A 13,363-nucleotide genomic window follows, 5' to 3' on the forward strand; every position below is an offset into this window, starting at 1 on the left:
CTTAGCTAGGAAGCTCTTCATTTGACCTAAGAAACACGATATGTGCAAATCACTCGGTCTATATATCAGTTAGATGTTGTATTTTACATTAATAGATTTCAGCTTAAGTTTAATGTTGCTTGCAAGACATATAGAATGTTTTTCTTTTATTTTGAGAAAGAATCATGCATAATTATTTTAAGCTATATAATTAATGTAATATAAGGAGCTTGTTGCTCTACGACTTATTCATTTATCAACTCGCCTTTGGATTTTTATATTACTCTTTATTGATCAAGGCTATATAGCATCAAGATTTATTTGTTGATAACTTTGAATTAAATTTTTTCTTGCTTACAGTGGTGACAAAGTTCTTTAGAGCAAAACATAGTATTCTCCACTTGTATACACCATTTGGAAAATAGTTTACATTAATTATGACATTTTTGTCATACCTACTGCTTGCTTTAATTAGGAGGATCAATTCTTCTAATGTTGTCAATTTGAATGCAAAGTGGTCCAACCAAGTTGCTACCTTGAATGTTGTTGGTTGAGATGCAGCAAATAGCGTCCTTCCACTATTCTTGTTGGGTTAAGCGAACTTCTATTTTGTTACTAAGGTTTACCCATAAGGGGCAACATTTGATAAATGCATCTAAGCTAACTTGTTGTAAGAAACTAACAGATTAAGAGTTCATTAAATATGAGCGACTTTAAGTGAGAAGCCTTATCTTAGAGAAGTATTTAGGATATTAACATGATTATTTTTTCATGCACCTATTATATATATAACATGTAGAGGAGCTCAATACTTTAATATATCTATAGTGCAACCCAAACTCTAGAAAAACATAATTTTATCGTACATATTTCACCTCTATTTTGCTTGATGTATCTTGAAAACAAAAATATTTATTTGTAGACTAACTAGTTCAAGAAGGTATGGAACTGAGAATTCTCCTTAAAAGACTTGAAAGCCTCACCATTTTTTAAAAAAAGTACTCAAAAGGATAATTTTGTAATGTCATAACTAAACATTAAAGTTTATTAAGATTTTCTTTAATTAAAACAAGTAGAGTGAAAAGGGGGGGGGGGGGGGGGGGGGGATTCAGATTATAATTATTCAGATTCATATATCTAGAAATTTATCATTCAAGAATTGAGTTTAAAATCTCTAATTATGAAGTATAGAAGTATGACTACTAAGACAAGCCGTAGTTATACGTTCAAAAAATTAAATGTTATACTCCATTCATGACTAAGTCAATGTCTTTGTGATTAGACTGAAAAGGATAGAGCATAGGTTTCTTTTAAATTCATTTACTTTCAAATATAAGTTAAATGTGTAGTAAGGGATAAGAACCCAGTTGAAAATAAAATGACAAGCAAGAATGGATATTTGCCTATGTATATACAAAAGCCTTTTGAGGTACTTCTAAAATGTAGGAAGGCACATTGAGGATGCTACACAAGCATGCAGACTGTGACCCTCGTTTTCATCAAAAATATCTCCTCTTTTCCTAAATCGCCCACATCCATATAATATAATAATGTAATAATACAAAATTATATATTTATAATCAACTCAATAAATAAATAATATGAATAAAATTACCAAATTTTATTTCGTTTTTTATTTCATTTCCTCTAAACCCTGGCCATCTCTTGTCCCACCCTCCATCTAAAACCATTCAAGAATCGAGTCTATAATCTCTAATTATTGAGTACAGAAGTGTAACAACCAGGATAAATTCCGGTTATATGTTAGGAAAAGCAAATGACATACTCTATGTATGCTAAAGTTAATGTCTTTGTAATAATTAGATTGAAAAGGTTAGAGCATAGTTTTGTTTAAATTCATTAATTTGCTTTCAAATGTAGGCTAAATGTATAGTAAGGGTATAAAGGTATTGTCTGCATAAACAAAAGCCTTGAAGCTTGAGGAAGGCATAACGAGGGTGTTGCAAAGGAATGGAGTTTGCGACTCCTTGCTTTCATCAAAATATCCTCTTTCCCAAAACGCCCAAACCATGTAATATAATAATATAAAATATGCGAGCTTATAAATTTATGAACAACTTGAAAAAGCAAATAATACATACGAATAAAACAAGCTCCATTGCGCCGAATTTCATCTCGTTTCACATTTCATTACCCAACCCCGGCCCCACCTAACCCCAACCCGTGAGAGTTTTATTTATACTCTCTGGAGATTCCGCACCCCCGAGCTCTCAGTTCTGCTTCCTAGCTCCCTCTCCAAACCTCTCTCTCTCTCTCTCTCTCTCTCTCTCTCTCTCTCTTCCTCTTGGGCTATGAGGATGTTTGGAGGTTCCCACTGAGGGTCGACATATCTAAGGTGATGGGCTCTGTGGGAAAGAAGATGGGGAAGGAGAAAAAAGATGGGTCATGGAACAGACCCTCCTACCCCTCCATCTCTTGTAGTCTCTCTCTCACCCCCACACAGCTGCTTCCCCAGCCGCTGTGTAGAATTTCTCTTCGCCACCTTCGCTGAGAACACAAACAACAATAATCTTCAGCAGAGAGAGAGAAAGAGTGTGTGAAGCCTTTGATATATATCTGCACCATTTCTATTCCGTCGAACCTCTTACACATCCAGATCACAAATCTATTGTTGGTATTGGGCTGAAAACCAACCATACCGGCAACCATGAAGCGGCTCAGCACCTCAGACTCTCTGATCCCCATCTGTCCGACTGGTGGTACATTACAAATTCTTTCTTGCATCTTTTGTTACAGTTCAAGTTAGATGAAGCTATTTAAACTTTTAGATTTAGACTATATGTACGTTTTGAAATGATTTAGACGAAGCGAAGGGGATGTATGAGAGAGGATTCCAGCCAATAATAGACGGGTTGGACGAGGAGGAGTGCGGTGACGGGGAGATGTGCTCCTCCGCCGGCAGCGGTCGGGAGAAGAAGCGCCGCCTGAGCGTGTATCAAGTTAAAGCGTTGGAAAAGAATTTCGAGGTGGAGAACAAATTGGAGCCGGATAGAAAGGTGAGGCTGGCACGCGAGCTCGGCCTCCAGCCCCGGCAAGTCGCCATCTGGTTCCAGAACCGCCGCGCCCGGTGGAAGACCAAGCAGCTGGAGCGCGACTATGCCGCCCTCAAGGGCAGCTATGAAGCGCTCCGCCTCGACTTCCACAGCCTCCATCGGGACAAAGAGGCCCTCCTCGCCGAGGTCCGTGACTAAAATATATGTATATGTAAATTTAAAGACAATTGAAAAGACAGAGACTGGAATTTTGATTGAATTTATTTGTATCGTGTGATGGATTGATGATGGATTGCAGATGAAGATGCTGAAAGACAAGTTAGCAGAGGAGGAGAGCGCGAGCTTCTCCTCGGTGAAAGAGGAACCGCTGGTGTCGGAATCCGAGAACAAGGCCTCGGGGGAGCCACCGGCTCCGGTGTACAAAGACGGGTCGTCGGACAGCGACTCGAGCGCTGTCCTCAACGACGAGAACAGCCCGCATGACCATCGCAGGATGTCGTCGTCGACTGCCTCCGGGATGTTCTCGGCCGCCATCGGATTCGAAAACTCCACATCCTTCCCATGCTCACCACCCTCATTACTAAATTCCGACTCGAGGCAACAAAAGGGATTTCAACACCAGCTGTTAAAGACCGAAGACGATGAATTTGTTAGAACCATTACTCTCGTCGGATGACTCCTCCTCTCAGCAGACTTCCAACGGCTAGTGAGCAGTTCCTCCCAACCTCCCAACGGCTCAGCAGCTTCGAGGTTCTCCCCTTCACGTGGCTACTCACTGGATTATTCTTCCCATGAGTTGTCTGAGGAGTATTCCCACGAGCAGCTTCTTCCAGTTATAACAATATTCTGTTGTAACAGTAGTTTGTTTTTAAACTGTTTCTCTTTCTGAAACACTAAAGCTTTCTCTCTCTGAAACTCTATATATTTGAATGAACAGTGTAAGGTTTGGTGAGTTAGCCAAACTAGTTATTCAACTGTCCTATTATTTCTTACATGGTATCAGAGCTAAAAAGCTCACGCTTGATCCTGGTATAAGCTTCCATACTTCTCACAAATGGCTGCCTCAGAAACCACTTCTTCCTTCACCCCACGAGATTCCTCTCTACCATTTCTCATGCCCAATATTGCACAGCTTATCTCTGTAAAACTGGATGGCTCCAATTATCTTGTTTGGAGATCTCAGTTCCTACCGGTGCTTAGAAGCCATGATTTGTTGGGTATTGTGGATGGCTCTGAAGCATGTCCTCCCAGCATTCTTCCTGATGGCTCATCAAATCCGGCGTTTATAGTATGGAATAAGAAGGACCAATGCTTACTGAGTTGGTTCCTGTCTTCACTTTCAGAAAAACTTATCTCTACCGTTTATGGCTTGGATACTTCCAGGCAGGTATGGGGTGCTCTCGCAACCCGTTTTTCTTCTCAATCTAGATCTCGCCTTGCCCATATCCGGCGTCAACTTCAAACTCTTTCTCAAACCAACAAAGGTTGCATGGAGTACCTTGAATACGCCAAGTCTTTGGCAGATCAACTTGCTGCTGCTGGAAAACCAGTAGATGATCAAGATCTGATCTCATATGTTCTTGGTGGTCTGCATCCAACATTTAATCCGTTTGTGACTTCCTTCAACTTTGCCTCCCGAGACAAAGACTTTTCATTGGAAGATTTTCAAGCTGAGCTGTTGAGTTATGAGTCCATGCTTGATATTCAGAATGTCTCTCTTCATTCTGATAATGCTCAGTTTGCCATGGCAGCTATGAAATCAAAGCCTTCAAATTTCATAAGAAAGCCAAAACCTCAGAACAATATCACTCGGCTACAACAACAAACTCCAACTGGAGGTCCCACCAATCGCTCACCAAAGTTTGCATCTCGACTCAATGTAAACATGAATACTACAACTCCTGTATGCCAGATTTGCAACAAACCACGGCACACTGCAATTGATTGCTACCACAGGTTTGATTACTCCTATCAAGGTCGCCTTCCACCATCTGATCTTGCAGCAATGGTCGCTGAGGCTAATTCTGCTTATGAACATCAAGTCTGGTATGCAGACAGTGGGGCGAATGCACATATTACCCCTGAGGCTTCTAATCTCATACACCAACAGCAGGTTCAAGGAGGTGATACTGTCACTGTGGGAAATGGCTCAGGTTTGCCAATAACAAGCATTGGTTCCTCCTTCCTTCACGTTGGACATTCCATATTTAATTTGTCTAACGTTTTACATTGTCCTACTGCTTCTACAAACCTACTGTCAATCAACAAATTTTGCCTAGACAATGATTGTTATTTTGTACTCACTGAGTGTGATTTTACTGTGAAGGAGAATCAAACAAACCGAACACTACTCCATGGACAGGTTGAGAATGGACTCTACCCAGTTGCTGATCAAAAGAGCTCTCAAAACAAGTTAACATGCCTCACTGCCAATTTAGGTGTCAGTTCATCCCTTGATACTTGGCATTCACGGTTAGGACATCCCTCCAACAGTGTTCTAGAACATCTGCTGCGTCTCAAACTTCTTTCTGTCAATAAATCTTCTAAGCATTTGGGGTTTTGTTCTTCCTGTCAACTTGGCAAAGGGAAGCATCTACCCTTTACCGATTCTACACGACAGTCCACAGTCCCTTTAGCTCTTATTCACTCAGATGTTTGGACCTCCCCAGTACCATCAGTGAGTGGCTGTCGATTTTATGTCATATTTGTTGATGATTTTTCTCGTTTCTCCTGGTTGTATCCTCTTCGTCATAAGTCTGATGTATTTCCTACTTTTGTGAAATTCAAAACTCTTGTCGAAAACTTATTCTCTTGTTGCATCAAACAGTTGCAAACTGATAATGGTGGCGAGTTTTTGTCTACCCAGTTTACTGGGTTCTTAGCTCATCATGGCATTTACCATCGCTTAACTTGTCCATATACATCCCAGCAAAATGGGATTGCTGAACGCAAACATCGCCACATTCAAGAAATGGGTCTTACTCTGTTAGCTCAATCACATCTTTCACCACAATATTGGGTAGATGCCTTTCAAACCGCAGTGTTTTTAATCAATCGTTTACCTACCAAAGTCTTACACCATACCACTCCTTATTTTTTGCTTTTTCGGCAGCTTCCGAAGTATTCTGATTTACGAATCTTTGGCTGTTCTTGCTATCCTCTCTTACGACCTTATAACGCCCACAAGTTAGCATTTCGAAGCAAACGCTGTGTCTTTTTAGGTTACTCTAGCAATCATCGTGGTTATCGTTGTCTTGATCTTCTTACTGGTCGCGTGTTTGTCTCTCGTCATGTTATCTTTGATGAGCATTCTTTTCCAGCATCAGTGGTGGATCTGCACTCAGCCAACCCACGGAGCTTGCTTCCTACTAGTAATCTTCTTATTCCCAACCACGTGGTACATCCTGCTACTTCTCCTTCTACTTCCCCAACTCTTTCACTGGTAGATATTTCCCTCCCTCCACATTCACCCACCTCTGGTCCAGATTGTTTGTTACAAGGGGCTTCTACTCCTCCGGCTGATACCAACTTTTATTCTCCACCTACCACCAGACCAGACTCATTACTCTCTACTTCACTCAATACCTCTTCTGATCTCCCACTTCGCCACACCATGGTAACCCGCTCTCAAACCGGCAACTCCAAACCCAAACAATTCCCAGATTACAAAGTCTTTCATTCCACCCGTTATCCCTTACATGCTCTCTCTACTGTCCATGATTCTGAACCCACATGCTTTACAAAGGCAGTTTCTCATCCTCAATGGCGCGCTGCTATGGGTATGGAGATTGATGCTTTACTGCAAAATGGCACTTGGTCCTTATGTCCACGGCCTACAGATCATCGCATTGTTCGAAACAAATGGGTGTACAAAATAAAGCGACGCCCTGATGGATCTGTGGAGAGATTTAAAGCCCGGTTGGTTGCCAAGGGCTTTGACCAGCAGGATGGAGTTGATTATCATGAGACTTTCAGTCCGGTCATCAAACCATCCACCATTCGGCTTATCTTGGCTCTTGCTGTTTCTTTTAATTGGCCGATTCGCCAATTGGATGTCTCCAATGCCTTTCTTCATGGTGTTTTGGATGAGGAGGTATACATGGAGCAACCGAGGGGATTTGTTGATTCCTCCCATCCAGACTTTGTCTGTCGTTTGCACAAATCCCTTTATGGCCTTAAACAAGCTCCCCGGGCCTGGTTCAGAAAGCTTTCTCAACAGCTACTAGCATTTGGGTTTACTGAATCCTCTGTGGACTACTCCCTCTTTACTCTTCATTCTATGGGGTTTTCTCTTTTTGTGTTAGTTTACGTTGATGACATCCTTGTCACCGGTTCTGATTCTGGTGCCATTATGAATTTACTTACTTACTTACAATCCTGCTTTCCTCTAAAGGATCTTGGGACTTTAAGCTACTTTTTGGGTGTTGAAGCTTCACGAACTTCCACCATGTTACATCTGAAACAATCCAAGTATATCTTTGATCTGCTGCTCCGATCCAAGATGGAAGGTGCTAAGCCTTTGTCTTCTCCGCTCGCGTCTGGTCAGAAGCTTTCTGCTCTTGATGGTGATTTGTTATCTGATCCTACTGAGTATCGTCAGATCGTTGGTGCATTACAATACTGCACCATCACCCGTCCAGACATCTCCTTTGCAGTCAACCAGCTCTGCCAGTTTATGCATGCTCCAAGAACACCACATTGGGTTGCTACCAAACGTGTTCTTCGTTACCTCAAAGGCACCATTGACTTTGGTTTACTATATTCACCTTCATCTGTCACTTTACATGCTTACAGTGACTCTGACTGGGCTGGCAATCCTGATGATCGACGTTCCACCAGTGGCTATGGCATTTTTCTTGGTCAGAATCTTGTCTCCTGGAGCGCTAAGAAGCAATCTGTGGTGTCTCGATCCAGCACGGAGGCGGAGTATAGGTCCATGGCTCTTGCTACGGCTGAGCTTTACTGGATCAGGATGTTGCTTCATGAGTTTCGAATTTCCTTGCCATCCCCTCCTACTTTATGGTGTGACAACATCGGTGCACTAGCTCTGGCATCCAATCCGGTTTTCCATGCTAGGACCAAACATATAGAAGTTGATTATCATTTCATCCGAGAAAAGGTTGTGAACAAAGACATTGATGTTCACTACATTGCCACTCAAGATCAGGTGGCTGATATTTTTACAAAAGGTCTTTCAGCTTCTCGGTTCGGTCTCTTGCGATCCAAACTGATGGTTTGTCCCCTCCCATCAGTTTGCCGGGGGGTGTTAGAACCATTACTCTCGTCGGATGACTCCTCCTCTCAGCAGACTTCCAACGGCTAGTGAGCAGTTCCTCCCAACCTCCCAACGGCTCAGCAGCTTCGAGGTTCTCCCCTTCACGTGGCTACTCACTGGATTATTCTTCCCATGAGTTGTCTGAGGAGTATTCCCACGAGCAGCTTCTTCCAGTTATAACAATATTCTGTTGTAACAGTAGTTTGTTTTTAAACTGTTTCTCTTTCTGAAACACTAAAGCTTTCTCTCTCTGAAACTCTATATATTTGAATGAACAGTGTAAGGTTTGGTGAGTTAGCCAAACTAGTTATTCAACTGTCCTATTATTTCTTACAGAATTTCTTAGCGGCGAGGAGCCATGCAGCAGCTTCTTCTCAGATGACCATGCGGCCACTCTCAGTTGGTACTATTCCGAGCACTGGACCTAAACGGCGGAGGTGGTGGAGGAGGAGGAGGACGAGCAGGAGGAGAATAATAGTGTTGACTGAGGAAGGGGCCGGGTTGGAATTTTTGTGAAGTTGGAAATGTATGTAGCTGTTGGAATTAATGGGTACTCTGTAGCATGCAGTAGTAGTGTACAAAAGCTATTTCCAGGTTGCAGACGAGTAGATAAAAAAAGGAGAGTAAGGTGGAGAGGGATAGAGAGAGAGAGGGATAAAGCTTGATCTCTTTTTATCTCGAATAAAGGAATCCTTTTAATATTTTGCTAAATAAATAAGGGAAAGGAGTAGAATACTGGCTCTGGCTGCTGGGGGAGATATAATGAGATCGGTTCACGTGGTTATGGTAGGAGCGACGTCGCCCTTAGCTTTTTGTCCTACGTGATATAACATTACAAAGAAAGGACTGATAATGTCAACCAAGAAGGCTAAAAAGTTTGTGCTAGTTTTGTCCAGTTCGATGCCGATCGAACCATCTCCTGGAATTCATGGCACACAGTTCGGGTGGGTGGGCGAACTGGAAGAAACTTTGACCCGCACATGAGAAGATGCGAACTCTTTTCCGGGAGTCATGGCGTATTATTGAACTGCGTAGGGAGTCTCAATTACCACCTCCGCGCGATATATGGATGGAAATTTAGAGGTCGGACTCTTGGATGGACGAGAAGACACGGATCCCTTCATCCCAAACTGGAGAGGATCCCGTCTCGCTTCCATTTTTTTGTTGCTCGTTGTCTCTGTGATTGAACCAGATAGGTTTTTATCCAAAAAAACCTAGAGAGGTTCAATATCTTAATCCTTGGGTCGCTCAATCATGAGCCATTTTGCAATGCATATATGAATGGCTGTTGGTCAGTAATTGGATCTAATTTCCTGTTCAGTCTTAGTTAGAATATTGGAGATCGAGGGTCCCAACTCATAAAGCATCACAGGCAATTTATTCAAACAAATGGTACAATTAAGATTGATTAGCGTACTGATATGCTCCTACTTTATGCATTTGAGAATTTGAGGGAGTAAATTTGTTAGAACTTGTGTTTGAGTAAACTTCTTGTAGGAACAAGTATATTTATTATGGCAACATGCACGGCTAGGAATGTTTTAGATACGGAAAATGTTGCATATATCCAAAATATGCTCTAAAAGAACGTACAATTAGGTTTTAGGTGATCAATTAATGAGAAATGGATCATTTTGACCCTAAAAATGCTTTGAATTATCTAAAAAAAACAACCCTTCAACCCTAAACTATGTGTCAAGTTGCAACATGAAAATCAAGATTACAATTTACATCCTTTCAAAATATATTCTTTGGATGTCATAATGGCTTACCGTTAAATAAGCAGCATATCACCAGTTTAATTTGTTTTAGATTATTGTAGATTGAGCTACATTATTACTTGTTTAATAAAAGAGTCATGCTCGTTACTAGATTTTTGACATATTTAATAAATAGATCATATTCGGATTGATAAATTTTTAATTTATCTAATCCATCCTGTATATTGTCTAATGCCACCCAATTGGCACCCCTTAAGTTTTGGTCCATTGATTGATGCTCGTCTCTTCAATGCTTGCTATACAGAGAGATTCTAAATTCAAAATAAAGATGGAGAGATATGGTTCCCTAAACTTAACATAACTACTACTAACATCAAAAAAAATAATAAAAAGAAAGTTGTAGTAGGTGAAAAAGGTTAGCTAGTGTAACCAGTAAGTTCTTGGAAATTGGCGTCAATGATGTGAGTCCCAAGTCTTTATTTCCTCCTGTACATGGAAACTGCACATCGCCACTTATGTCTAACACTAGGCACAAAGGTCAAAATAACTACAAACATGAGTCAATAAAACAAAGAGCACCTTCTACGAAGAACACCTTGGAGGTTGTGGTGAAAGAGACTCGCTGATTTTTTTCCCCCTAATTTATGGAATTCCATGAGAGATTCTTTTCCAACAACCTCACCCATATTTTTTTGAATGTGTGAAACACACCTCCACACATCAAGGGTTTTAAACATGGAGCATCTAAGCCGAGATATCAGTTTACCTAGAGTTGAGATGGAATGCCCAAAGATTTATAAATAGACCGAGTTGCTCATATATATATATATATATATATATATATATATATATATATATATATATATATATATATATTTGAATGTGTGAAACACACCTCCACACATCAAGGGTTTTAAACATGGAGCATCTAAGCCGAGATATCAGTTTACCTAGAGTTGAGATGGAATGCCCAAAGATTTATAAATAGACCGAGTTGCTCATATATATATATATCTAAAGGACGGGGGAGAAGAATTAACCCCACAAGCATAGCAGTTCCTATTGGGCCTCCCTTCCACTAGAGAATATTCGATGCAAGTAGACAATACAATCATACCCTATCCGACCCGTGGAGAGCCCCACCAATATGGCAGCTCTTTCACGTGTGAGTACGTCACCCTAGCATCACCTCAGTACCGGCGGACCAGATGGCAACTCCACCGGGCAAACCAGGCGAAGGGCATCCGATCTCCGCATTTAATCGATGCACGGGTGTTTCGAACCTGGGCCACTTTGGTGGAATCTTAGCTCTGTTCCAACCGTGCTACCATTTTGGTAGTGGTTGCACGTATATTGAATGATAACTAATGTGCAGTAAATAAAATATCAAAATAGCTAGCCTAAAAATTTAAAGTAATTAACCAACATATTTGGACTTCCATTTAACCTCGAATATACTTAAAATATCTTCCTTTGTAGTAAGTAAAATGACCAAATTTTATATTGCATAAACTAATACCTTAAAATACGTTACCTCAATTCAAGTAAGATAATAAAAGTTGATATTTTATATCTTATCGTGCCGCCAACTGTAGGATGAAAATCCAAAGTGAATGCTATCAGGCAAAATGTGAGGACCAAGCCCAGCATGGAATGTGAGCCGTTGGAAGATGTGTTGTCTAATCACGTGGGCTTTCGTCCGTTCCAATTCAATGTGACAAGGATTCACTCAACCGCCCATGCCTGCCTACAATTCCAGTGACAAATTATGCCCTACACCACATATACCATACCTGCAGTGGACCACAAAAATAATTCAAGATAAAACCACAGAAATAATCCAAGATAAGATAAGAAAAATGATAATCCAAGACATCCCTAAAGCCATAGAATTGTGAATGAAACTCAATCTGATTGGTATGGTGCGCCGTTGATGCCGTTGATGTAATGTATATAGCATCGAATATAATTTCTCTTTCCATTATTACAATATCTCTCCTAAGTTGATATAAATATAAGTTTCGACCCGATCTATATCCGACCAGCCCAATTCGATGGCACCCTACCTACCGACCAATTAGACTCGGGTCACGTTGGTGCTTTCCGGCGTGCATGTGATAATGTTACAGAAGAAACTCTTTTTTCCAACTGTACATGGGCTTGAACAAACCATGCATGCAGACATGTATGGGCTTGAATAAACTTCTATGTGCCCACATAGAAATTTTATGGAGCATAGTTTGTCGTTTCACATTGCCATCTCGTACCTAGGAGACAATTTCTTAGAACACGAGAATTGGGTTGAAAGTCTTCTGAATAGTTTATTACGTTGTGCATGTTATAAAGAAACTTTTTTATGGTTTAGTGTGTGAAACTTTTGCAAGATACAGGGGCCTTGCATTGGTTATTACGTTGTGCATGTTAATACGTTGCGCTTTTTCACTTCTCCTATCCTATGTTTTTTCTGGTTCAGGACATGGCTAGGAAAATATCTGCTTATGTGGATGAATGCACTTTGTGGGTTCATACAATAACCACTTTCATACGCGATCTATATGACTCTTGGAACTATTAGAGTAAAATAGAACGATATTATTCTTCCATCGTTAGGTGTGCCAAGCAGAGGACTCAAGTCCATTGGCTGCTCAAGAAGAACTTTTTAATCAATTTATTTGCTTCAACAAGATCCATTTCTCATTGAAACTTAGGGTGCAGTTAGATGCACTAAGAAAATAGTATTTTATTTTCTCCATTGCATGATACCATTACAAATTGCGAGTTTACAAAATTGGGTCTCTGCTTGTGCAGCAAGAATTCAAAACATATCAATCTCAAGATATGTTCGAGAGGGAGCCTCATTCTATCACGGTGATGAAGAAGTTGGAAGAATAATTTTGTTTTTGGAGAAATCAGTGCCTAAAAGGATTTTTTTGAGCTTAAAGTACAGAGAAAAGGAAAAAAGAAATATGCTTCTGCCAGCAGAAGCAAAACAACTACAAATGTTGTTTCACTCTATTTTTCCTTGGAAAGAGTTTAACAGCTTTGGAGTGCTCAGGAACTAGCAGTCTCCAAGAAGGTAACATCCTTTTGACCTTTCGAATAAGCTCCATTATGCCTGAATAAGAGTAATTCAATGTCCTCTTGACGCTTTCTAACCAAATTTAATTTGCCAACATCCACCTGCTCATGAAAGTTGAAAGTCATAACCATCATCACAGGACCCATGACTTCACGATGTTCTAGTTTGCAGAAGGAATGCCATTTTTGGATGTTATTCACCATTACAAAATTGAGAATATCTGATTATTTAAAAGAAAAGGAAAAATTAAAGGGTTGGAGTATATATATTTTCTCACAAGATAATGTAATTTTAG

The 13,363-nt window shown here is 40.5% G+C and overlaps 1 protein-coding gene across 1 annotated transcript; it reads left to right on the forward strand.

Moving 5' to 3' along the window:
* Positions 1–2,205: 2,205 nt before the first annotated feature.
* Positions 2,206–8,983, forward strand: LOC103707964 (homeobox-leucine zipper protein HOX20-like). The gene is made up of 4 exons (XM_039134224.1): positions 2,206–2,699; positions 2,803–3,179; positions 3,292–3,640; positions 8,608–8,983. Exons 1-4 carry the CDS (start codon positions 2,648–2,650, stop codon positions 8,694–8,696), a joined length of 867 nt encoding a protein of 288 aa, XP_038990152.1. The 5' UTR covers positions 2,206–2,647; the 3' UTR covers positions 8,697–8,983.
* The last annotated feature ends 4,380 nt before the right edge of the window (positions 8,984–13,363 follow it).

The sequence above is a fragment of the Phoenix dactylifera genome, chromosome 15, assembly GCF_009389715.1.
Source record: "Phoenix dactylifera cultivar Barhee BC4 chromosome 15, palm_55x_up_171113_PBpolish2nd_filt_p, whole genome shotgun sequence".
Lineage (NCBI taxonomy): Eukaryota > Viridiplantae > Streptophyta > Magnoliopsida > Arecales > Arecaceae > Phoenix > Phoenix dactylifera.